The sequence below is a fragment of the Crocodylus porosus genome, unplaced genomic scaffold, assembly GCF_001723895.1.
Source record: "Crocodylus porosus isolate Cpor-Errol unplaced genomic scaffold, CroPor_comp1, whole genome shotgun sequence".
In the NCBI taxonomy this organism is placed as follows: domain Eukaryota; kingdom Metazoa; phylum Chordata; order Crocodylia; family Crocodylidae; genus Crocodylus; species Crocodylus porosus.
Genome location: NW_017728886.1, coordinates 74260667 through 74287607, shown reverse-complemented (window position 1 = coordinate 74287607; position 26941 = coordinate 74260667). Strand labels below are relative to the sequence as shown.

Below are 26941 nucleotides of genomic sequence, written 5' to 3'. Positions count from 1 at the left end.
TGCATGGAGTGGATGGAGCACGCTCCGGTTCCACCACCCAATACCAAAAAGAATCTGCTCAATATAGACCTCCTATGGAGGACATATCAGAGACAAGTACCCTGGGGAGCTCGCCTACGTGGTCACACTGCTTCCCCTGCCAGGAGAACCTCCTACTGGATCACGGTATCTCCTTGGCAAACAGGTACTTTTTCTCCAGATGACATGAGCCACAAGGACAGACAAGTGCAGCCCATCTGAACACTGTATATAGCAGGGCACACTGAAGGAAGTCACCCTCAGCACTGACTCTTTTCACATCGTGGTAAGCCAGTACACTGCATACATTTCAACTTCCTCTTCACTTCCAAAGCTGAGTTATGCCTTTCTTTCCCATTAACAATGATTCCTGTTTTTTCACCAGCCTTAAATGACTGGCAAATATCATGAAACGGGGCCCCAATGAGTTCAACTAGAATCCCTCTGTCTCCCTTTCCTCCTCCCCCTGCTTGCCACATATGATTAGTATGGCCCCACCCTCCTGGAGGTGAAGTCGAACCAGGCAACTACATATAAATTTTTGCAGGATCCCAAGATTTGTGACAAGTACACCAGCTCTAGTCACGTGTGGGACCTAATTAGTACATGGATCCTTTGTGTATATGGGGGGAGGGGTAATCTGGAGTACTCACACACACATTGAGCAGTGCTAAACTGTGGGGTCACCATGGCTCGAAACACTGTTGACCCTGTTGGAACACAGCCCAATGAACGATATGGTAAAACATGAGACTCTGGCCTTGAACTAATAAATATCATGCATAGTTTATACTATATATAAGTAGGTGCCAAAGTGCTGCTTAAAAGTATGTTTATGGAGTACCTATGCTAAAAATTGCATCACGTTCAAAAAAGGAAACATGCATCAATTCTGGATGAAGTCTATGGGTACCTGTAGTACCAAACAGGACAATATTTGTAATTAAAGTTGCTGACAGATGTGAAAAAAAGCAAGCTCTTTACTGAAAGAAGAAGCACATTACTTGGACCCAGCTCCCCAGTGTCTGAATAGACCACATTCTTCAGTGGGTTTTTTTCAATCAGTTATTAGATAAAAGTGCCACAAAGCACCACAGAAGTGCATGATCTATAGATAATGGACAGGCTGGGTCAGTCTATCACAATGCCTCTTCTGTGCATGCACTGCACCTGGCGCAGGGGCGTGCTGAGCATAAAGTGTTTTTTTTTACATCTGTAAGCATTACAATGACTAACTAGCAGCAGGTATGTGGGCATGGATCTAACGTGGGATGATGTGAGAAAGAGGCTGAGAACCGCTGCTTTAGTGTTTAAAAACAGAAGCTGGCTGATGTGGAGGGAAGGCAGGGGGAAATTACTTTCCACCTCAGTAATACCAGAATGGAATTTCACTTTATCTTTACTATGGAATAACACTATCACCTGGAAAACCTACTCAAGACTCTGCATTCTTTGATGTGAATCCTTCTCCCCTTTCATCTAGGCTACACTGCATTAATCATTACTATTGAAATGCAAAATAAATACAAATCCACAAGTAATTGGCACAAATATCTCAAGAAACACTAGATGGCAGTGAACAGATCTAAAATAAACCCCTGAATATATTTGTTAAAAATGAAATTTTACTCTAGATAATAATTAGCATTATAGTTTGATTGTCTTTTTTGACCTTAGCAACATGGCCTCAAAAGACTGTTTCAACAGCAACAACTTCATCAACTTAAAATGATAAATCAAACCAAGATTATTCTCCTATTTGAAAAGACCGAATTCCTTACAGGGATAAGAATTACAAAAAAGAACTGAGTAAAATCTATCCTCCTTTTCAATGATTAAAAGGACTTAACTACTATAAATTCAAATTTGATTTAAAATTTTAAAAATGTTTTCTACCATATAGTGTAGGTGTATAATTGATATTATACATACTTGAATACTTGTTTCAAAATTCATGGTATCTTAGTCATTCAAGCTTATCGAATGGTAATTTTAAAACTACTCATTATTAAGCTTTTATACTGATGTAGCATGTAGAAGTTTCAATGAGGCACAGCATAAATGATACTCAGTTTGGCAGTGGTACTTAACAAGCCTGCAGTCTGAAACTATAGCATCAATATCTGTAAGTTATTTTTTCTCCCGTCCTCATAGTAACCTCATAAAAACTGGACTATAGTGGCCTAGCTTTCCAGCATATAGTAATACATTTTAATTATTTTGTTTTGTACCACATAAAAATACATAAAAACATGAAGAGCTTGTGTTTTAAAGGAGGATTTAGGGCTTGGTTTTTTATAAGAATGACTTATTTGTAGCTAAAATAAAAGGAACTCATAAATAAAAACAGTATGTTAATTGAAATCACTAGTGGTTTTGATTAACCTTCCTTAACATTCTGAATTAGTAATGCTTCAGAATGATTTACATATGTATATGTCACTGAACCAAATAATTGCACAATTTCCATAAACTGCATTTTTTCTACTTATCTCCCTAAATTTTTCAATTTTGCATTATGTTTGCAAGCACAGACGGCTCTTGGCTCCGATATCTACTAAACGAAACTAAAATACCTGCTGAATAACTTGATTAATTATTCAGTCAAAAAGATTCAAAGCTTTCAGTAAGGTTTGTACCTTGTATACAAGTATATATAATTAAAGCCAAACCTTTAGCTTCCAAGTTTAGCATCTAAACATACAACTGCTAGTTTTATATCTTTTTACATGTTTAAAGTCATTATTTAAAACCAAAAAAGAAATAAGTTTAATATAAATATACACCAAATATAATTTAACCAACAATATTTTATTGTTCTTGTTTTATATAAAAAAAAATGTTTAGGTATTTTATGCAATTTGAACAAACAAAAATGCAACCTATGGGAATAGAGATAGGCAAAACTGCCTTAACCTCTGGCAACAGAAAACAATAGCCTGAGACAGAAAAGCAAATACTAACAACTGACATAAAAAATACTGCATTAATGAGGAGATGCGACTGCCCAAACCTTTCCAGAAGTGGTCACAATACTCCCCCTGGGTGACGGAGTAAGATAATTAATTGACAAAAAGAACCTATATTTCAATTGACTAGAAGATGTAGAAGTAACTCCAAAACTGTATGTGAAAAACACTGGCTTCATATTTTTAAAGGAATATTTGCAATCTGAAAAACATGTACCTTCTCTAGATATAAGAGATTATTATGATTTTTGAAAAAGCAACAAAAAAATACTTTAGCCCTATTCATCACTGTCTTACTCCAGCTTTACACTGGTGCTACTCTGTTAACATCAATGGAATATACTAGGGTAAAAATGAAGAATCATTGATCTGAATAGGACTAATTATTGTTCTGAATTTTGTTCCGTTTCTTTACTTCTTATGTTTAACAGAATTTTCAGTTACTTAATTTCCCATTTTTTTCCTGTCCTTGTCACTTGTATCTTTGTATGAGCTACATTTGGCATATCTGTTTACCATTATAGATTTCAATTCTATTGGCTAATTGGACATATATTTTAGGTTATGCTACTTAAAAATATATGTTTAAGTACCTAATTTTAGCTGTTACGTTAACAAGGAAAAAGGCCTTTTGCTAAATTGTAAACCAAACACCCGTGATACTTGTTCCCTTATGTTAAGGGTCCAGCTAAATTTGCATAACCTTTATCCTAGAAATTATTTTTAAGAATTATCTTTGAATTGAATTTAAAATAATTATCTTTTATGGACCTACTTAATTTGCAGTCTCACAGATTTCATGGAAACCACGAAATCTGGGACTGTCCGTAAAATCAACAAAATTAAAATGCTGGCTCCCCAGTGGAAGGCAGCAGTCCTCATTGTCAGAAGGGGAAGGCACCACCTGGCAGGGCAGCAAAAGGCAGCAGGCAAGATGACAACTTCCCCCTTGTCCTTCCTGCCTCGCCCAGCCAGGGCCTCTCTGCCAATCAGCACAAAGGGGCAGGGTCACCACAAAATGCCTGCAGAAGCAGCTCTGAGCAGCTCACGTAAACCTTTTGTCTCATCGTGATTTAAGTAGGTCCCCAATTATCTTCTGTACCAGCTCTACATTTGTGTCTTACACTTTCAAGTTTTTCATTTTAATTCTGACAAATGGCAGTTAAAATGGAATGTACTTTGGTATTCCTGCATTTTTACTTTTGATGTAAGCAGATGGAGACTGGATAATTCTATTAGCTGTTTGTTGTAAACAGGTGGGGTATAGGTAGGGACCTACTTAATTAGCATTTTTGTTGAAACCGTGAAATCCGGGTTTGTCCACAAAAATTGACAACTAAAAAAATTGAATAAAAATAAAATGCTGGTTCCCCAGTGGGAGCCAGCGGTCCTCACTGCCAGGAAGAGAAGATGCCAGCTAGCAGGGCAGCATGAAGGGCACCAGATGAGATGGCTACTGCCCCCTCATGCCTCTTTCCCCTATCAGGACCTCTTTGCCAATCAGTGCCAAGGGCAGGCAGCAGCCAACATGGCAGCTGCCTCCCTGTCCATCTGTCCCCATCCCCAAGGTGCCTCTGCCAATCAGTACCAAGAGGTAAGGTCACTGCAAAAAGACTATGGAATTAGAACTTTATGCCATGATCCACAAAAACTGGCAAGTCCCCCCCCCACACACACACACACATTGTAGGTAGATCCCTAGGTATACACCTGTCTAAAATACAATAAGCTTCCTCTATGTGAATTGCTACAGTACCAGAACAAAGCAAGGACTGGTAATGTATGCTTTACATTACTAACTGGCTACAGTTTTTATGGTCCCAATCATAAACTGATTGAGCTGTGATGGACAAAAAGCTTCTATTTCCATTAAAGATAACCAGAGGCCCACACCTATGTGGACTCCAAGCACAGCCAGGAATTCTGCTGTGAGACACCCACTGTGAAACATGACCTACTCCCTTCTTTTGTGAGATGCAAAACGGGTGTAGGGTGGGTACAGAATAGGGTTGCATAGGGTGACCTGAAGGGCTGTACGAGGGGTGTGCTGAGTAGGGTTGCAGGGGGAGCCTGAAGGGCAGTACATGGGTCAACCCCGACATGAGGACAACAGAAGCAAGTTGCCTGGCAAGGGGTTAAAGGATGAGCTCTGCCCAGGGTAGGGCATAAAGTCAGTGCTTTGCAGAGTAGGGATTGCTCGAGTGACCCGAAAGCTCTGCCTGTGCATGGGCCAGCATGAGAGTAGGTCAGCCTGATGGCCCAGGGGGTCACTCAGGAGGAGCAGGGTGGGTTGAATGGGCCACTGAGGGGCAGTATGTAAGAAGCCCTGTGAGATGAAGTGACTGTGACCCTGTCAGAGGGGGCGAATGTGCGAGTAGAATGTGAAAGGCCCAGCAAGGGGCAGAATTGGCTCGGCTTCAGGCTGGAGTTATAATCAACTTATGTCATCTGTGAGGCATGGGAAATGGTGTAGGGATGGTGTAAAGCTTTGCACAATGCCCCCTGGCATCAGGGAAATAAAATGGGTGGCCTCCCACATTTTACACCAGTTTATGGACCAGCAAGTCATGGCAGGAGAGATTGGGCAGACTGCCCTACATAGACAGGTGGGCAGGCTGATGCTGAGAGCCAGCCTTAACTGGGCCCCCTGTCACATAGACACTACCTTAAAAGTAATCTGCAAAAATTCCCATAGTTTTTACTGTAGATCAAAGAGTGAATCTTTCCCTGTCTTAGAGAAAAAAACGTTCCTGAAAGGACTGCTGTATTTTCTCCTGCTCAAGGTGTGAATCTCTTCCATCAGAATACTGAAGATGGTTTTGGCAAAGTTCTCAGGACTCCTATTATTACTTACATTATTATGGAACTATTGTTGTGATATTATCTCTCATAAAAGCCCAGATAGTGAGATGCCTGATCCTTTACATCATGTTTTATAGTCATGTGTCCTTCCTCCCAAATTATTAGTGGTCTTTAATTTTCATCTAAAACAAAGCATTAATTTGTTTATATTCTTCCCAAAACCACATTCATATCCTGGAAATGACAGTATAGATTCATAGTATAGATATCAAAAGGGCCCTTAAGGACTTTTAGTTTACCATTAAATACAACCAAACTGATCCCAAAGTGCCCACACATTTTATGATGTATGGAAATAAAACAAACAATAAATCCACCTGTGCACAAAAACCTGTCCAAAATGGTTTCTTACATTTAACTGCTATAGACATAGTGCATATTGATTCACTTCTGGAGATTAGGACACATTCATTTAGACCTAAATTAGATTTCAAAGCTTGCATTACCTAAATTAGATTTCAAAGCTTGCATTCACAATATCCTCATTAACAAACTGTTCAAGACTTACAACTGAAGTTGTATATAAAATGCTATTTTGCCCAACTCCCTGGCCTTGATCTGAAGATCTTTTGGAAGAGCAGTCCTGCAACTACTCTTTTGACATTTTAGAGAGGAATTACGATGCAGTTGTTACCAGGAATAAGGATCTATGTTGCCAATTTTCAAAGTAAAAAAAAAAAAGACACTATTACTTACCATAGAGCCATACTGACCCATGTATATACATGCACACCCTGTGCCAAACTTCTTTACAGATGTTCCTTGCATATTATGAAATTGGTTCAAAAAAACTCAAATAGATTTGAAGATTTCTCCCGTTTATGTCCTTAGGTTCCTGTACCCATAAGAAAGTAGGTAGCCAACTGGCCTCAATGGATATTCATTTTCTAGAAACTTCCTAGAATCCGTCAAAAGGGCACATTTCTCTAACAAGCGAAGACAAATTAGTTGGGCAATGAACTTAAAAACAATTTTTTTTTAAAAAAGGAACCCCCCCCATCATTACTACTATGGCCAGTAAGTATTCTTAAGCTGCATCAGGCAATGGTGGCATTTACTTTTACTCCTTTGTGTGAAAACTGAACTTGCCGCATTCATTCACCATCTCTCCACAAGTGAAAGAAGAGTTTCAGTAACTCTGCTGCTAGTTGTTAGTTCAAATCAGGTTGCCATGGAAGCAGATGCTGTATTGATGAAAGTGGGTCAGCTGCTTTAAAACTACTGATTTAACACTTTGGAAACACTGGTTATTTTAAATGCACTTAGTCTGATTTTGCTGTTACAATGTTGTTCCCATAGAAACAGTAGGGAGCAACAGAGTTCACAGGGATTTTTTTATTTTCTTTTGCACACATGTATAAGGGCCTGGTACAGAATGCTTAAAAAGGCTTTGTACAACTCTGATTTTAGCACTGAATACTGTCAAATGTTATTGTGTAAACAAAGTATGTTCAATTTGAAGAGTATTTGTTATACTACTAAAATATAAAAATGAATTTTCTGAAAACAAAAAAAAAAAATCTCCCTGTTTGGCTCTAGGAGGTAAACATTTATCGGGAATGATTCAGACAAGTTGTGTCTTAAGCCAAGTCTTGATGATCCTTTGAAATCCCTTCCAACTCTATTTTTTTAATTCTGTACAAATTACTTTTTGTATCAATGGATTGGTATATCTATACAAAGCAGACATCTAGGATGCTTATTCTGTCCTAACTTTTGCTATTTAAGATGGTGATTTTTCTTTATCTGAATGGCTGTCTTCCCTTAGGAAGGAACCTTTCTCATCTCATTTACTGTATTTGTTTTTTCTTTCCACATTCTTTATTCACACAGTATCAACTTGGGATCTGTCCCTTTACGCCATTCTGCTGATTCTGAGATGGGCACCCTTCCCTCAGCAGCCTCTTGCTGCATATGGAATAACTCAATATCAACTTATCATTTCCTTTCAAATCTTTCTCCTTCATTTATTCATTCTTTCTGCTATAATCTAGCTCTATAGAACAGGATTATGTGAAAGATATTATTAAAGTGGTGGTGCAAGAGATATCTGAGCAAATGCAATGAGGTCCTGCCTTCTATTCTAAAAATGCATAAAACATCAATTAAATTTTGAGAGGCTAGTAGTGGTGCTCTCCTGAAGTGTACTCCAAAAATAAATGCCTACCTAGAAACTTAACTGTCTACTTGACACTAACATGAGATTCCAGTCAGAGCTGATTGTGCAGATTTCACAGTATGATCTCCCACTTGTGTACAGTGATCAACCATAATAGTTTTGTTGTTTACATTTAACCTGTCAACAATAGACTTCACACTTAATGCTGCCAGTGCTCTTAACAGAAATTGTCTAATGTCTGACTATACAGAATGTATGCAGATTCAACAGTTAACCCCAAGAGCTGAATCAACTGTAAATTTTGTAATGCTTAAATATGCCAACATGTTTTTAAATGAAAACTCAGACTCATTCACACAAGATGGTAGGTACTACAAAAAAAGAGAAAAAGAACATCATTCTGCCACTATCCAATTGAATCCATTCACAAAAGCAACCTAAAAGTTTTGGCCATAAAAAGGAAACCAATTTCCTAAAAACTATGTAACCAGAATATTTTTTTATTATTTATTTTTACCACATTATTATTTTATTTTTGCCAACTGTGACAGTGAAATGAAATGAAAGGTTATTAGCTCCAAAAAGGCGGGTGGAGGAGAAGCACTAGTGAAGACTATTACTTGAATGACACTGGACTGGGTATCTTTCTAGAACGTATGCTAGATTAAAAGAGGGTTATGGAAATGATACTTTGCAAATATGTAAAGCAGCAGCACAACATCAAAAGATGAAACTACAATGATTTACAATGCCAAAAAACACTAGTTGTAATCCTGGAATTTCTACTTCCTCGTAAATGGAAGAAAAAGATCTACTGACAAGTGAAATACTAAAACTTTCACTGTTGTAAATGCCATTTGCTATTAAATCCATGCAGATATTTAAAGCTTAAAACTTACCTCCACCAATACCACAATCAAAATGAGGTCCGTTTTTGACTCTGGGAAAATGGCATTTACTTGCGAAGACATTCCAATCAGTGCACAATTAGTAACCACAGATATTACACTCATGGTTTCAAAAGCCAACTGAAATAAAACAAAAATACATATATAATTTTCAAACAACGTCTACCTCCTGAGTCCCCTGACCTAAGACAAAACCTCTGCCCTTTCATCAGATTTTGAACAAAGCTAAAAAATAATGTACTGCCCATTCTCTCAGACTTTGATTTCTGGCAAATAAAGAACTAAAGAGGTTCTGTCTAGAATCTATCAACATCTCATCTAAAATGAATAAACAAGGTCCATAAATCCTCTAAAATGGGTAAGAGCCAAAACAAGGCTTATACCAATACAGGATCCATCACTGACATTCTGCAAGCTTAACCTTTGCCCTGCATATTTTGCTGGGGAAAACACAAGGGTTATTTGTCATAATATGATAGAATTTAACAGGTCTTGAAACTCATCCCACCAGCTAAATTTGTGAGACATGAAATTGTCTCCTAAAAAAAAAAAAAAAAAAATCAGGATTAACTCCAATAGAAAAAAGTAAACAGAATGATATCTCTAGTACCCTCAACTGACCCAGAATTTAAAGGCAACTTTTTTTGGCTGCAAGCAGAAATGACTCACCTGGAGTCAGATGTAGATGGGCAGGCACTAAAACCTAGCTACAGCCTGCCCTTGTCTCCATGATGCCTAAAGCCAAAGCCCCCATGTTGTGGGCCAGATCCAGTGGTTCTGAGGGCCACAAGACACAGGTTGCCAACCCCTGATGTATAGCACATTCCAAAAGCAAGATAACTTTTAAAGTAAACAATACCAAAGGACATTTTTAATTTAAAGTATTTCAGAGTTCAATAATACTAAAATGAATACTGTCAACATTCTATGCCAAAACACTGACTTAATGTTCATTACTAGATGACAGAAAACTAATGTCGCCAACCATGGCAACGCAGAGTAAGATTTTAAATTGGCTCTGGATGCCAAATTTTGTTGGAACATTATGAGATACAGTTAAGCATGCATAATCGCAAATACCTACAAAATTGGGTATTTGCATGCACACACCAGCCAGGTGACTTACTGGTCTCATGTGTGAATATACAGGTGCATGACTTGCATGGTGTTGAGATGGGTGATGTTGTAATTTATTTTCTGGTATAACCCACAGGTATTTTAATATATTCTATACATTCAAAAAGGATGAATCTTGCTCTGAGAAGCTCCTGGTCTGAAGAGCATACAGAAATAATGTGTACACAGATATAATTGCCTGCTATACAACACTTACCTTTGAAAAACTGACCCTGTAAATGAGAAATCTCCTTGTGAGTAAAAAAGACTGACATTGAAATGTAATGACTGCTCTGATGAATCAGCAGAAGCAATGTTCACCTTGACAGCAAAGCACTAACTCTGCTTGTCTGATACAATAATTCAAATGTCCTTTCCACAGAAAACTCTTCAGCTAATTCCTTATTCCTTTCACTCACACAAAATAAATGACTGAACCCTAGAATCTATATTCATTTTTATCACAGAGTAACATTTTTATCACATTTGCACTATTAGTTAAAATGAACCATATAAACTGAAAATAAAGAAAAAAAATCCACATATTTTTCTTAGAACAGTTTCTTCCAGCCCAGTCTTGCCCCTTCCCACCTCTAATGCAAGTAAAACAAACGATATCAGCGAAAATGCAATTTTACTAGCATGATTTTATCTACTCTAGGTGCTTTGTTAGCAGAGCTATGTCACTCAGAATCACGTCTCTGATCAACATAGCTAAGCCAGCAAATGTCCATAGTATGGACCTGGCTTAGAAAAATAAGCTGTGTTAAAATATTATCGCACTTTCATTTATATATGTTACGGTTGTCCATCATCACCCCTCTATGTTATTTAACATTGCAGTGCTTCTCTTATAATTCTGCCCCACTGAATGTACATGTATACCCTATTTATCCAAATCTAAGTTGACTCTGAATTTAAGACGACCCCTCAATAATTAGATTCTATGCAAGGAAAATTTACAAATGTGTTATAATCTTCCATATAAAGAATCTAATTATTAGAGAGTAGTCTTAAATTCATCCTTCCCACCACTGCAGCAGGGAAAGCAGTGGCAGGGGAGCAGGCAGTGGAGGGCCAGATGGTAGGGAGGCAAGTAGCCTGACCCCTGCCCCTTGCCCTGCCACTGCCTCCTCACCACCATCTCTGCCTCTTGCAGTCTTTATCTCCTGCCTGCCCCCTAGCCACAAGAGGCAGATGCAATGTGGGGGGTGGTAGGGGCATCAATTCCTAGTGTCATTCACACAGCAATAAACAACCAGGTGAAAAATAGTTACCTGCCAGACACCAATATTTGCTGTAGGTTCTGAAAATGGACGTTTGAAGATTCTACACATTTTTAAGGCATCGGAATAAGTCTCTGTGATGTTGTTTAACACTGCAAACACAGCCGCTAATGGGTAAACGCACGAAAAAAGGCTCACATAGCCAAACTGCAAGAACAACTCCAAGTAATCATCAAAGGTACCCTGTGAAAAGAGACAAAATAAGAACATTTTATCCATTTCTACACAACATATGATGAAAACCAGTATTAAAAACACATAAGCCAAATAAATGCTTTCTAACCCCAAAACAGGAAGTTTGGGATATGTTCTGGAATTAGCAGCAGGAGAAAAAAATAAAAGTACTTACCATTCAAGTTAGTATTTAGATCAACTCTAGTCTAATTTGGAGTTAATTATTCTGCTTCTTTAGGGGTACATTTGCTCTTTAGTCTAACAAACGTTCTTCAATATTACTGATAGCTACATTTATTATTGATATAAAACATATGAACTAATCCTATAAACACTCTGAATCTTCTAAGTACCTCAGTTAAATTCTAATTAAAAGAGAACCACCTAGTAAGAAAATGTTGTCACCATGATTTAAACCAGCACAAAACCCTTAAGATAGTCTGGTATAACAAGAAAAGCCCTAACAGTTTGGGAGATTATAGATTCATAAACGTGATTTATTTATGGTTTTTGTGGGTTTAAGATACTTCATTTCAAGATCAACAAACAAAATTAGTAACCCACAATGCATTTGAGAGGACAAAGGCTGAAACAGCAAAATAACAAGACAGAAGTAGCACTGGCAATTGAACAGAATATTGAACAAATACAAGAAGTGTTCTCACCACACAACATCTGACCTTTAAACCAACCTTTACATGTTTAATAATAATTTTATGATGGCAAATTTCATACTTAATACATTGCTTTTAAAAAGAATTATTAAAAATTACTATTTAAAAAGAAATCATGTAATCTGAGTCAAAAATACCATAAAAACATTATGTGAAAAAATGTCTACTTAACAAAAGAACTGTCATGCTTGCTTCTTGCCCATGAAAAAGCATTAGCTGGATCCCAATTTAGTTATTTTTACTATGCAACACTTTCTCGTGCTTAGAATGTTATATATGATAAGGGAAAATATAAATTTAGATGGCATTTTAAGTAAATGTAGCAAAGACATTAAAAAAGAAAGAAAAACAATTTTGGTTCTGAATCAGTAGCATGGTTCTTTTCAACCTCTTTCTGCTGACAGTTTAGCTGTCAGCCTGGCTGGGCTCCCTAGCATCTAATGTATTTTTTCTAGGAAACACAAAGAGGCAGTAGAAGCCTACAGGCACAAAAATCAGCACATAAATATGAGAGGATGGCTGCCTTCAGCTGCATCCTTCAGTCAAGCTCGCTATTAACCCATATAGCTAATCAGATCCAGCTATGCTAATTTGTAGACTACATCCCAGGGGAGCCACCCAACCTTTAAATATACTGATTCTTACCCATAGAAAAATTTTATATACACTCTGACTTTTAATTCATTCCTGTTTAAGGATACTTGCCAAGCGTCACTCAACTGGAGTGACAGTCACATGTTTGTCCCTGCTGTCACTCACTCAAAGTGCTACAGGCAGTATGCCAGGTTTCCCTTTCGATCCCTACCCCCACCTTTACTGCAGGCTACTCCCAGCGCTGCTTCCCTCTCTGCTCCCTCTACTGATACCCTTGTCCTATTCTTATTGTCATTTCCAGTGTAGCACAGCCTCAGAAGAAAATATGGTCATCATTTCTTCTTCCTGTAGAGTACTCTAGTAGCATACCATACCCACCCCACCTCACCCCTCTCCCAGGAGGCAGCCAAACTAGAAGGGGAACTCAACAAACAAGGTTTTCAAAGAAATTCCAGAAAGGAGTAGACTATGGAAAAGGGGGAACAGATTACTTCAGGAAGATTCCAGCCAAAGACAAAGGTGAAAAGAAATATCAAGAGAAGAAGGGAAATGAGGAAGATTGGGAATGAGACAGGGAATAAGAGAAAAGGAAACAATGTCTACGTACCTAAACAACTATATATAACTGTACCGCTAACAACCTGTCATGTGACTGCTGTGGTTTACTTGACAGACCAAAAATGCACTTTAACTACTAAGCTATTTTAGTCCTTTTACAAAGTTCGCACTGTGCACTCGCATGCCCACGTACCCATCACCATTCCCTTGAAAACATTAGTTTAATCAAAGACTCCCTCAGTTCCATCCTCCCTCCCCTCTCCTCAATCATCCCATTTGTCCAGTTCTTTCACACATCATCATATTCATTGTTGTCTTCACCATTATCCTCCTCCTCATTCTCTTTGGAGGGCTTGCCTCTGAAAAGTCTATGCCAGACCCTTCTCTTCTGTATGCAGTCCACCATCCCATTCCCTTCATCCTCTTCTGTCTTCCTGTAGTACCAGACCATTTCACTCAGTCCCATTTTAATACAGTCCTCAACTGTGGGGTCTGAGTGCCTGTTTATGAGCAGGTTCCTGGCCTTCCACAGGACATACCTGAAGCACAAAATGAACTGGTCAAAGCGGGCTGTGGGGGTCCCTGGCTGTTTGGTCAAGCGCCCATAGAGTACTGCTTCTCTGGTCAGGGTTCTGAATCCCATTGCCACCAGGAGGGGTGCACATACTTTCTTTGTATGCATGTGGGCAGTCCCAGAAGAGGTGGTCAATGATTTCCAGCTACTACCAGCAGGACTGCCTTGGGCAGTTAGGTGCATCTCTCTGCCCTGTGTTGTTATTTTTCCATGCACACACAGGGAGTGCCCAGTGGGCTGCCTGCAATTTCAAGTCTGTGTTCCTTCTGCAGGTCCTTGTGGAAAGTGGGAACTTTTTTTTAAAAAAAATTTTTTTTTTTATATACATATACACACACATACACACACACACACACACACACAGAGAGAGAGAGGGAGAGAGAGTGTATCCCACATTAGCTTTCCTTGACACACCTTAAAACGCATTTAAAAAACCCACGCACCCATTACAATAGATGCACCCCTGCATCCACGTGCCTGCGGATGAGACAAAATGAGGCCTCTACAGCACAGAAAGATTACTGTAGGCAGGCTGCTACAAGCCACCTTTGAAACAAAGGGAGAAAAATTTGACCTTAATATTTACTCCCCATCCAACAAAGAAAAACCAGCTGTCCTTTCCTAGAGAACATGGCTGTGGCAATGCCCAATATCTGGCCAGCAGTGATCACAGAAGATGTAAACTGTATCAGAGGAAGACAGAATAAGCAGAGACCAAAATCCTCCATGCTGTTGAAGCAGCTTGCCTGTGACCAGCAGGCATTGTGGGAGTCCCTGTTCCCCTGAGCACTACCAGGAGTGAGTAGAAATAACTGTCACAAGCTGGCAGAGGGTAGATTCGGAATAGACATCAGGAGGTGCTACTTCACTGTCAGGGCGGCTAGGATCTGGAACCAACTTCCTTGCTGGCTCCTACCCTGGGGGTCTTTACAAGGAGGCTAGACGAACACCCTGATGAGGTCGTTTGACAGCAGTACTTTTTCCTGTCTTGGCAGTGGGTCGGACTTGATGATCTGCTCAGGTCCCTTCTGACCCTACCAACTATGAAACGACGAAAGCCTGGTGGGTGCAGGCAAGGAGTCCAAAGGCCCAAGGAAAGCTTTACGCTGGTGGACCTCATGGGGCAGATGATGTTGTGCATAGATTCCGTCTTCCTCTGCAAGGAGTGGACAGTAGCAAAAGCTGAATCCACACCCGTCTGCTTCTTAGACCACTGTCTCCTAACAGGGAGGGCAGAGATGGGGAGAGGGGCAGTCCAAAAGGGGCAGAGGTGTGTAACCACCTCTGGATGACAAAAAAAATCAGTGGGAATTCAGACAGTGCTATGCAGGGTGGAGGACCCTCAGAGCTGGGTACTGGAGCCACGCAGAGTTTTGGGCCAATGTTAAGGCAGGCCAGTGTTGGCCTTTTTCCAACAGCCCAAAGTAGGCCTGTTCGAATAGGGAAGCATTTGATTCAGATTTGGCCTATTCGGAGGACAGTGATTTGATTTAGAGATTCGGATCGTTGTCCCGAATCGATTCGGCTGAATCAGCTTTGGAAGATTCAGCGCGGATTCAGAGAGATTCGATGATTCAGCCATAGACTATAATGGGGAATCACTGAAATACCTATAACTTTGTCAGTTTTTGGCAGATTTAGATAAAAACAGTAGAGATGGTAGCCCCTTCTGAGGGCATGAAGCCTGTCAAGTATCAAGGAGATAGGTGCAGGGGTTTCTGGGAAACTGCACCTCAAGGTGCTGACAAGTAAAACTTGTGACATGTGTGACTGTGTGTGTGTTAAGGCACAGCAGGATGAAAACAGCAGGTATGGGAGCCTGCAACAGCCTGTATGCTTCTACCTTCCCAGTGCTCAGGCAGACGCAGCTTACAAAAGGAACAGAAAAGCTAAAGACAGAGGCTTGTATGTTGTTTCTATGTCCCTCCCCCAGAGCACCGCGATTGGGAAGGGACTTGGGGAAAGATCACAGTCACTGGCCAGCTACAGATGTCAGTCTTTCCCCCTCTTCTCCCTCTCCCTCTTCTCAGTTCCTGTTCCCCTGAAAGACTGCATTCCAAATCTCTGAAGCTTTTCCAAATTGATTCAAAGGTTCCAAATTGATTCGGAGGTTTTTTCTAGTCTCCCGATTCAATTCAGATTTGGTGATTTGGTCTCTGATTCAGGCTGAATCTTCTCCAAATCAAATTGGTGACCGAAGCTTCGCACACCCCTACGCAGCAGAAGGTAAACCTAGTTCCTGAGGAGGCACCACGAGCACCTAAACTGTAAGCTGCAGAGCCTACACAGGCATGCAGCTTGGGGTTGGGATGTAAGGGAGGCCAGGCAGAAGGTGAAAGCTCAGATCGGGGCATGATACTAGCCCCCTAGCGTGGAGGAAAAGGAGTGGTCTACTTGATTCAGAATGTTAAAGAAAGCCAAAAGGGAGGCCATGACCAGCTTAGTAGACAGAGCAGGAGTGGACGCATCAACCAAATGAAGGGATGCTAGAGACAGCAGCAGCCTTCTACCAAAAGCTGTATGTGATGTGCCCAGAGGACCCAGAGGTCATGCAGGACTACCTGAAAGAGCCCTCCCAGGTCCTCAGCAGGGATGAAGGGCAGAAGCTGCTGAAGATGTGGACACTACTGGAAATCACCAAGACACTCCACAGTTTTAAGAATGGTCAAACTCCTGGGGCATACAGGCCATCCAAGGAGTACTATGTCATCTTCTCAGACCAAGTAGGCCCAGACCTGCTGGATGTGTATAGGGAGCAGCTGCAGGGGGATCACCTAGGGGCCAAGATGGATCAGAACTTCATAACCCTTCTTTATGAGAAGGGGGCAAGGGAGAATTTGAAAAACCAGAGACCTATAAAGCTCCCAAACTTTGACGGCCAAAGTCTTGGCCGAGTGTTTTAAGTCTATTATTGGTGCCATAATCCACGAAGACACATTGTACATGGTGCTAGGGCAACAGATCCACAGGGTCCTTCTGCAACTCGGGACATGCTGTGGTACCAACAGGAGAGAGGCCTGAACACTGCTGTGCTGAACCTAGACCTGGAGAAGGTCTATGATCAAGTGATCCACTGGCTCCTGTTCAACACTGAAGAAGATGGGGGTCCCACCAAACATCATCACCTGGATAGAGTCACTATATACCAATGTGATCAGCAGGGTGCTGGTGAATGGGTTTCTGACTGCCCCGATCACAGTGGAGTCAGGCATCCAGCAGGGCAGCCCACTCTCCCCAATCCTGTTCACCTGCATGATCACTGCTGGGCTAGTGGTTCTCAGGCAAGATCCCAGGGTTAGCTGAATGATGATCCCCAGGGAAATGGAGGCAGAGACAAGGGTCCTAGTCTACATGGATGACCTCAACATCCTGTGCAGTGATAAGTGGTCAGTGGAAAGAGTGTTAAAACACACCCAGGTATAAAGAGTGGTAGCAGGGGCAAACTCAACTCGAGTGTGACAGGTATTCACAGCGTCTCTCAATCTTTTAGCTGCCCTGGTAGATATGCTGCTGGCTTTTCTTTGAAGACTTGTCTGCCACGTCTTGAAGGGAAAAAATATATAGAAATCGTAACAAAAATGGTCACTGGCATATACACCAAGGCAGTTTACTTATTTCTCAAATGACTGTAGCAGGGCTCTGTCTCCTGTTTCACCCTGTCCAGGACCAACCAGCTGGTTTACTTCTTATCAGCTAGTTGTCCAACTTCTTTGTTTGGCTTCTGTTGCAATGAGTTCACTTAGAACCTAACAGGTCATTTTTAAAGTCACTCATAAATATACTGACTGTTATTTAGTCTGCTTTAAGGCGAAATTCTCATCAATTTTCTCCCAGCTTTCAGTCTTCTATGGCTGGGTCATAAGCTGCCTTCTATTTAAGAAGGTAATTCACCAACCTGTCACAAGTAAGTACTCCCACTCTCGCCCAAATGGTGTCACAGCCAAATCTCAACATTCTGGTAAAGTTCTGCACCTCCATGCAGACTGCAGCAACCACGACTGGCTGCTTCTTTTTCTCCACCCCCTTCCAGGTAATTAAGCTTGTTGATGGCAGTTTTTAGCTGTTTCTGTACTTCACTCATTTTTTTCTTTCTCTTTACAGGTGTCAGGTTTTACAGATTGAGAGATGCCTGATGACAATCTCTCTGCACCCTGTCTCCTGGACTCCCAGGGGGTAAATACTATAACAGGGTTGGAACCAGTCTCCCTGTTGCAGTGAGCAAGAGTACCTGCCTAGGACGGGGAAAACACAGGGACCTGTAAGCCCTGTGGGTGAAGTTCCATGGGGTGGAGTTTGACCTGGAGCTGAACAAACAGAAGCCATGGTAAAAGACCAAGGCAAGAGTCAAGCAGAGATTGGGACTGTGGAATACAGACCGCTTGTCAGCGGGGGTACACATGGCACTCATGAGTGCAGTGTTGCTACCAGTGCTTCTGTACACCACGCTGGTCTTCCTTTAGTCAGAGCAAATCATCCATAAAATCCGAAAAACTGTGTCTTCCGGAGCTCCAGTTGGGAAAAGGTTGTAAGGACCATGCTGTAAAAAACTAAACCAACTGGGAGTCAAGGAATGTCAGATATCTTGCTGTTCCTCGGGGCCAAGTACATGAGCCAGATCTGCATACTGGCAACTGGAACAGAATCCAAAACAGCCTGCTTTATAAGATACTTTGCAAGGCATCGTCTGTGATACTGGTGGGTGCACACACTGCATAACTCATGCCCTGGACCTTGTAGCTGCCAAGGTTGTACATGTCCTGCAATTCTTCCAGAGAAAATACGAACTGCACATGGCCCTAGCCACCCAGGTGACCTACCACCTGGACAAGGAAGAAGAGATTGATGTGATATATCTTGACTTTAAAAAAGCCTTCAATCTGGTATCCCATGATCACCTCTGAGCAAAACTGGCTAACTGCGGCCTCGGCCTCACCACAGTCCGCTGGCTGGGGAATTGGCTAGGGTGGTGGTTGATGGAAGTCCATCATCGTGGTGCACTGTGACCAATGGGGTCCCTAAAGGCTCTGACCTTGGACCTATACTATTCAACTTCTTCATTAATGATGTGGACATTGGAATCAGAAGTGGACTGGCCAAGTTCACCAACACCACCAAACTTTGGGATAAAGTGTCTACACGTGAGGGCAGGGGGTGATCCAGGCTGACCTTCACAGGCTCAGGAAATGGGCAGACGAGAACCTGATGGTGTTTAACAATGAAAAACGTGAGGTTCTCCACCTTGGGAAGAAAAATCTGCAACATACTTATAGGCTCGGCAATGCTATGCTGGCTAGCGCTACAGACTTGGGGGGTCATGACTGACCACAAGATGAACCACAAGCCTTCAATGTGATGTTGTGGCTAGTAAAGTGACCAAAACGCTGGCAAATCCCAGGACACCGTTCTCCCATTGTACTTGGCCTTGGTGAGGCTGCAGCTGGAGTACTGCATCCAGTTTTGGGCTCCACAATTCAAAAAGGATGTGGAAAAGCTGGAGAGAGTCCAGAGGAGAGCCATGCGCCTGATCAGACATCAGGAAAACAGACCTTATGATGAGAGGCTGAGAGCCATGGGACTCTTCAGGCTGGAAAAGCACAGCCTCACGGGTGACTTTGTGACCACCTATAAGTTTATCAGGGGTGCTCACCAGTATCTGGGGGACCATCAGTTCACCAGAGAGCCCCAAGGGATGACAAGGTTGAACGGTCAGAAACTCCTCCATGACTGTTTCAGGCTGGACATAAGAAAGAACTTCTTCACTGTCTGAGCCACCAAGGTTTGGAACAGACTGCTGCCGGAGGTGGTTCAAGCTCCCACTTTGAACGCCTTCAAGACACTTTTGGATGTTTATCTTGCTGGGATCCTATGACCCCTGCTGACTTCCTGCCCCTGGGGCAGGGAGCTGGACTCGATGACCTTCCGAGGTCCCTTCCAGCCCTAATGTCTATGAAATCTATGAACCCTGAAGAAACATTGAATGATGAAGGAGGTGGTAAGAGCAACAGACAGACTGCCACCCGTGGACCTACCTGATGACAGTTGTCAAGCAACGTGGGAGCCAATCTTCCACAAAGACCTGGAGAAGGAGCACAGGGACTTGAACTGCCAGACAGCCCACCAGACACTACCCATGCAGGCACTGAGACAGCGAAGGGCAGAGAAGCCAACCAAACTGCTCCAGGCAAACTGCTGGTGGAAGGAGGAAACAACTGACCAGCTCCTATGGAACAGCCCGCACACCAGGGAAGGGTGGAGGACAGTAACTGTACCCCTCATGATGGTGACAGGGGTTAAGACCCTCACCAGAGGCAGTGCTGTTCAGACACCTAACCAAGCAGCAAGGGACCCCACTACCCACTTTGACTACTTCATTTCCTGCTTCAGGAGCACCCTGTGGAAGACGAGGAACTTGGTTATGTGAAGGCACACAAACCTCCCAGTTGAGGACTGTGTCAGAACGGAAGCAAGTGAGTTGCAGGTGTACGACAGGAAGACAATCAGGAGAAGACAGCAGAGGACACATGGAAGAGAAAAGACTAGCAGAGACTGTCCAGAGGTGGGACCACAGGACAGGACAATAATGATGACAATGACTATGACAATGATGACTGAAAGGACTGGGAAAAGCAGGTGTGGGATTTGGGGTGAGGAAGAGGGTGAGCAGAGGTGAGGAAGAGGGTGCTAAGGTGGTCTTCTGTGTGACTTTGACAGTAAAGGAGGTAGTAATGGGCATGCAGTTGTGCAGTTATGGCTACTGTAACAGAGATGATGATGGTTTAACTGTAGATGTGTCATGGACCCCACGCAAATTTATTTCCCCTGTTATAGAGGTGAAAGGGGGACAAATTCAAGGCAAACCTCCAATAATTAGATGATATGTCCAGAAAACAGAATCTAATTATCGTCTAATTATCGTCTTACAATCAAAATAATCTTATATTTGCGTAAATATGGTATTGTCCCCATCTAGGGACTTGTGTAAAATGTGCTCTATATAACCACATTTCAACTGGATGCTGGAGCTACAAAAGAATATGGCTGCAAACATGCTAAAACCAAAATGAATCCCATTTCTACATCCTCCTTATAGAAACATAAAGCTAAGTGAAGGACACTATTAAAGTAACATGATGCGCTTTAAGGCAATGGATGCAACTGAAAGCTTATCCAGTTGTGTATATGTGCCAATGATTTCTCTCTCTAAATTAAAGACTCTACTTCATTATTATTATTTAGTTTCTCTTACTGCCAGCAGCTCCCAACAGATTTCATCTCTCCACACACGTTTGGTTCTGTCTTCTCTGTTTGGCACATCATCCAATATAAGATCATCTAAAAACCTACGATTTTATATTCCCTAAAAAAAACCCTAATAATGAATACATAAAGTATGACACAGAACTTGGGGCTGAGGATCACCTTGTTTTATCTGAGTGTAGTTTGTAGAAAGTCCTTAGAAATTTTACAATGTTACTGTTCTATGCTAGCCTCCTAGAAACATCAGTGTTTAAAGGTAGGCAGATGCTTCCCCCTTGTGACAGATGTAATTGTGCAAATGTTCTGATGCCCATTAACAGTTCATTACTAGAAAACCACAAGTGTCATACTGCACTTCCACAATCCGAATGCAAAATTAAATGAGAGGTAAAACTGAGGCCCTTAAATACACTGAGGGCATTTCTAGACTGTACCTTCACCATATCCAGCAGCACTCCCTTTAAACATGCATTGCTGCTCTAAGGGGACTGCCACCTGAACTAGAGCCAACAAACCCATGTTTGTATGGCAATGCACGCAAGCTAATTAACACTGCTGAATGTGTGTCAACTATTCCACCCTCATGCTAATTTTCCTTCCTGTTGCACCAGGTGGCTGGACCTCTTCTGGTAAAGAAGGCAGTCCACACAAAGTACTGCAGTGTTTGAGGGTGTTAACGGATGGCCATAGTCCACTGAATTATAACTAAGTTTGGGAGTCAGAAATTCAAAAAAACATTTATATAAATTTTTTTTTTTTAAATGATCCCAGTTCTGCTGGGACCTGCTGGGACCTTTTGGGTAAATTATTTAAGCTTTCTGAATCTCAGCAATGTAAAATGCAAGTAATGCATTTTACCTCCCAGAGGTGTTGCAAGAATATTTTTTAATAGAATTTAAGAGATTAAAATACTATATTTACTGCTCCCCTTCTCATTTTACAGAATTTTATGCAGGAAGAAATCCATCTTATCTGGTGTTCTGACCAAATTTCAAATTCACCACTGTCTACTTTATTTATACAGAACCTACACATTACAGTATATTAACTTTCTTAGCTCTGTGCTTCCAGAATCTGGCCTCAAAGGAACTCTGAGCCCTTACTTACACACTTACGCCTATCTTCTAATGTCAGTTCATTTAAAAAAGGAAATTTTAGTTACAAAAATCAAGGCAATTGAAATATCAGTAAAAGTGCACCCAAAAAATACACAGCCCTTCCAACAATAGGAGGAGAGAGAAGGAACAGCAATCACTGAGAAACATATAAAAGTAACATTTCCAATATGCAACTTTATTTTTCTCCAAGGATGAGCGTTTTGTTTGATGAACTCCCTTAGCACAGAAACTAGAAAAGCTTAAAGGCAACTTACACAATTAAAAAGAGGCAACTGATACCCCAAAGTGGCAAAATGACAAAAACAAACATGCCCCAGAAAATGGCAATACATTTAATTCTTTTATATAGCTTTTTTAAATGTTACAGGCAACTAAGTTATCAAGCAATAGGTCTGAAGTTGTTTGTAATCATTTAGGAATGCTTTATCTAGACTGTAGCATAAACCTGGCCCGAGTCAATTTGCTAGTAATCTGTCAGGACATGCACCCAAGAGAGGGATAGTGATATTCATTGCTCCTATTAAACATTTAAAAGAGATAAGAGAGAACATACACAATGTATTTGAAAAGCACCTCCAACACCCTGCTGAGCTGGTTGAACCAGTATAAACAGGCTCAAAAACTTTGACTGGTTTTAAAACAAGCATGTTTAAAGCAGAAACTGTTGATTGACATCAGACTCAGAAACTCAGAAGGCCATGACAAAACAGGCCTATTTTAGCCTTTTGATGAGAGGCAAGTATATGCTGTTTATTGTTTAAGGCCTTTCTTTTCTTAAAACTTTGTTGCACCTGCTCTTAAGATTAAATTTGTTTTTAAAAGTTTAAGTCACTCTTTCAAACACAGTTCCCAAAGAGCTGCAAATCCAGTAAGACCTATGTGAAAGCCCCTCTTCTCCCAAAGTACCACTGATTCCTGCCCCCGCAAAGGTCAGGATACAGCTTACACTCTGAGGTTGCCAAAATGGAGGCGGGGGGGGGACCCTCAAATCTCTTACAGATCAGAGCAGCAGCAGGACAATGCTGAGAGAAGCACTAAAAGGAAGGTTAACTCTTGACCAGCCCAGCAAATTTTATATGACAAGAAACCAAAGCCCATCATTTGGCAGCCGCTATATGAAGCCAGTGAAGTCTTAACCTGTCTCTTGGCAGTGATACCTCTCATAGAAGCATTCTGTCCTCTCTCTACTCCATGTCGCCAGAAGCTTGAGGCTCCCTACCTCTATTACGGCGCCCCCTTTACTGAGCGCGCAGGGCTTGCATGTCATATAAGGTAGCTGTCTGTAGCCTATGTGCTGTGGGTTGGCCACCCCCATTTGATTGCTTTGCATCTTTTGGGCTGAGAATTAAAAAAGAAAAATAAAATAAAATCTTATCTTGTAAACACTTTAAAGAGGTATGAAAAAACACTGCTGCACACTAGTCATGCACAGTGGTGTTGGTAAGGGTGGTGGCCTCAGGACTAGAGGGTTCCATGCCCCTTATTAACTGCAATAGCACTGCTGTTTTACAACCAGACCTGTAACAGGTGGCAGCCTTAGTGAAGACACCTTCACAGTCATGGGTTTGCCATGTACCTAGGGACAGTTTTGGGGCTTACACTTCTCATGGAACAGAATAAGCAGGGCCCTACCCTTCTGACAGGGTGTGGCCTTCAGCACTTGTGCTTTGTATTAGCTGGTGCTTCCATGCCTGGGGATGGAGCAGCACTCAGGTAACCAGAGGGCCCTGTGAGGCGGCACCTTTAGGCTAGTGACACTGACATAGAGACTTGCATCCTTGGGTAACTATGATGATGATGGGCAATCGTTCACGAATGAGTAAGATAGTCTTCCAAGGAGTCTGCAAGTGGCTCCATAACCCAATTCTAGATCCACATACCTCGTTACGGTGAGGACAGGTGTTTCTAGGAGGGATGGGCACTGTGTTGGATGTTCTTTTCACCTGCTCTTCTATTCCTCTTCTGCCTGTGGACAAGCTGTTTCAAAGTGTTGAGGTCCCTCCCAAAGAGCCTTCCTCCATTGTGGTCAACCCTGAGCAAGGGTCCCCCCAACTGTTGATGTTGATGTTACACCTCTTCATGTTTGCCTTCAAGGCATCTTTGAAGTGCTTTCTTTGCCCTCCGCTACTTCGCTGACCTTCTTTCAGCTGTGAGGAAACTATTCTGTTTGAAAGGCGGGAGTCAGGCATGTGAACAACATGACCTGTCCAGCAAAGTTGGTTTTGGATGATCATGGCCTCAATGCTGCTGGAATTTGCTTCAGCCAAAATGCTGATGTTTTTGCATCTATCCTCCCAGCTAATCCAAAGGATCTTGTGAAGGCACCACTGGTGGTACTTTGCCAAGCTCTTGATATGTATTCTGTACGTGGTCCAAGTTTCCCAGCCATACAGCAGAGTTGGAATGACAACAGCTTGATAAACCAAGAGCTTCATTTCAGCAAGGAAGTCATGATTTAAGAAGAGTCTCTTATTCAGCTGTCCAAAGGCTGTGCTCGCACATTTCAAGCAGTGTTGTATTTCCGCATCAACGTCTGCCTTTGATGAAAGATGGCTTCCAAGATAGACGAAGCGATCCATGTTCTCCAGCAATTCTCCATTGGTTTGAATAGAGGAGGGGGTTGTTTCTTCATTTGGAGCAGGTTGGGAAAGGACTTGAGTTTTCCTGATGTTTAGAGTTAGACCAATACTCTCGTAGACTTCAGAGAATACATTAAGAAGGGTTTGGAGGTCTGTTTCAGCTTGAGCAATGACAGCATTGTCATCCACATACTGGTGCTCCATTATGTCGTGGTCTTTGTTTTGGACTTGAATCTGTTGCAGTTGGAGAATATTCCATCCATCCTATACATAATTTCAGCTCCAGGTGGGAGCTTTCTGTTGACGAGGTGCGTTCTGGTGGAGATAAAGATAGATAACCAAGTTGGAGCAATGACACAATCTTGTATGTCACAGGCTGCCCATGAGATGTTTCTGGGATCCCTTGGAGCAGTCTTCTCCCTCTCACTGGGTCTCTCAATGCAGATGGCTTCAGTTGTACTCTCAGAGCCCAGCTGGGCACCACCCTCAGGGTCCAAGTGACTCCATGTGGCAGCAGAATGGAGTGTCCCTAAGCACTGGATTTGGGAGAGTACACCCCTTGAAATCCTAGTGTCATAATGGGATACAGCAGGACTGATGCTGAAACCCACTGTTTGGGTGTAACTGTGGATACCTGGGACAGAGGCAGCAATGGGGCACACAGGGCTGTATGAGGAGTGCCCTGCTATATTTCTGTGGGAACCCAGCATGGAAGCCTTGGCCAGAGGCAATGAATTTCCCAGTCTCACTCTAGCCTCTCCCAATTTGGAGCATGCTGTGGGCATACAAGTCCTGCTCTGGGACTGCCAAGCTGAGCTAGTCCCAGGCAAAGGCATAAATCACAAATGTTGTGCGCTGGGCCAAACCTCCCTAAGGTGCATGTGGGAGGGTACTAAGTGCTGGAGAACAGGGAGGGAAGAAACATAGTCGGTCTTATATGTCCCAGGGAGGCAACCTGCTCCCAACTCCTCTAGTCAGGCAGCACAGAGCTGTTCCCTCTTCCTCCCCCATCCCTCCAACCAGAGGGCACAGGCACGAGGCTGTTCCCACCTTCCTCCTCTTCTTCTCTACCCCTGTAGCCAGCCAGCATGAGGCTTTCCTCCACCTCCAGTCCACCCAGTCAGGCAGTACAGGGTTTTGACTTTTCCTTATTCCTCCAGCCAGCCAGCTTTCTTTTTCTCTGCCTCTGGCCAGGTAGCACAGATTTGTCATTTTGTGCCACTCCCCTGTCCCCGTCCCTCCAGCCAGCAGCACAAGGCTGTTCCTGACCAGCCTCTCCAGCTAGGCCAAATTTGCCATGGAACCATGGAGCAGGTGAGCACACCAAACAGGACTGACTCACTGCAAGTAACATTGAGAAAAGCAACCAAAATAACTGGTACGGATTATGTTTGATGAGCTGCAGTTGGCATTTCTAATACAGGCTTCCAATTTAGGAATTCTTGTTAGAACCTAGATTTCTCCCAGCTGAACAATGAATTGTGCACTTGGGGCCTATAATCTAAATGTGGTCTGTAGAGGCTACCAACAAGACCATCTGTTATAAAGAGCATTATTTTTCATCTATTCGTGGGATCATTTCATTATGATGTGGACCTTGTAACTATTATCTATGCTTTCATTATGTCAAAAGCAGTGTTTCAAGATTGCCAGTGGCTGCCAACGAGCCTTCTAGAACTTAAAAGGTTAGGACTGGTTTCTGTGACACTTCTCTCGCTATTTAATTCAGCAGTAACAAAAAGGAGTGAATGCATGCCAGATGAAGTCCACTTAGTTAGAACAGCTCAGGGCTGCTGACAAGTTGGCAGAATTGCTGGTTAACATGCTCTCCAATCTGGAATTCACTTCTCCTGCTGTTCTGCCAGACTTTTTGACCATTACAGATAAGTTAGAAAGTCCATTCTTTTTTCCCCTCGCTCTACTATATCAAGGGGGACATATGTTGATGGTTAGAGGAAAGTCATGATTACTTATGGGTTAATTACATTAATGCGGAAGGCTGCCAAGTACTTTATACTAAATATATTGTAAGGGGATAGGGGTGTGCCACTTACCGTGGGACCCCGATCCCTGGATGTCCCCTGGAGAGGAGGGGTACGCGTTGGACCGTCCCGCTTCGCCGCTCTCGCCTGCCA

The 26941-nt window shown here is 42.1% G+C and overlaps 1 protein-coding gene across 2 annotated transcripts in view; it reads right to left on the bottom strand.

The window, feature by feature from the left end:
• The window catches only part of ANO10 (anoctamin 10), a 235483-nt gene that overhangs the window by 167521 nt on the left and 41021 nt on the right, over positions 1 to 26941 (bottom strand). For both annotated transcript variants that reach the window (XM_019536505.1, XM_019536511.1), the window contains exons 11-12: positions 11270 to 11461; positions 8868 to 8996 (exon numbers count right to left, since the gene is read on the bottom strand). In XM_019536505.1, coding sequence (XP_019392050.1) covers positions 8868 to 8996; positions 11270 to 11461 — 321 coding nt within the window. The remainder of the gene's footprint in view (positions 1 to 8867; positions 8997 to 11269; positions 11462 to 26941) is intronic.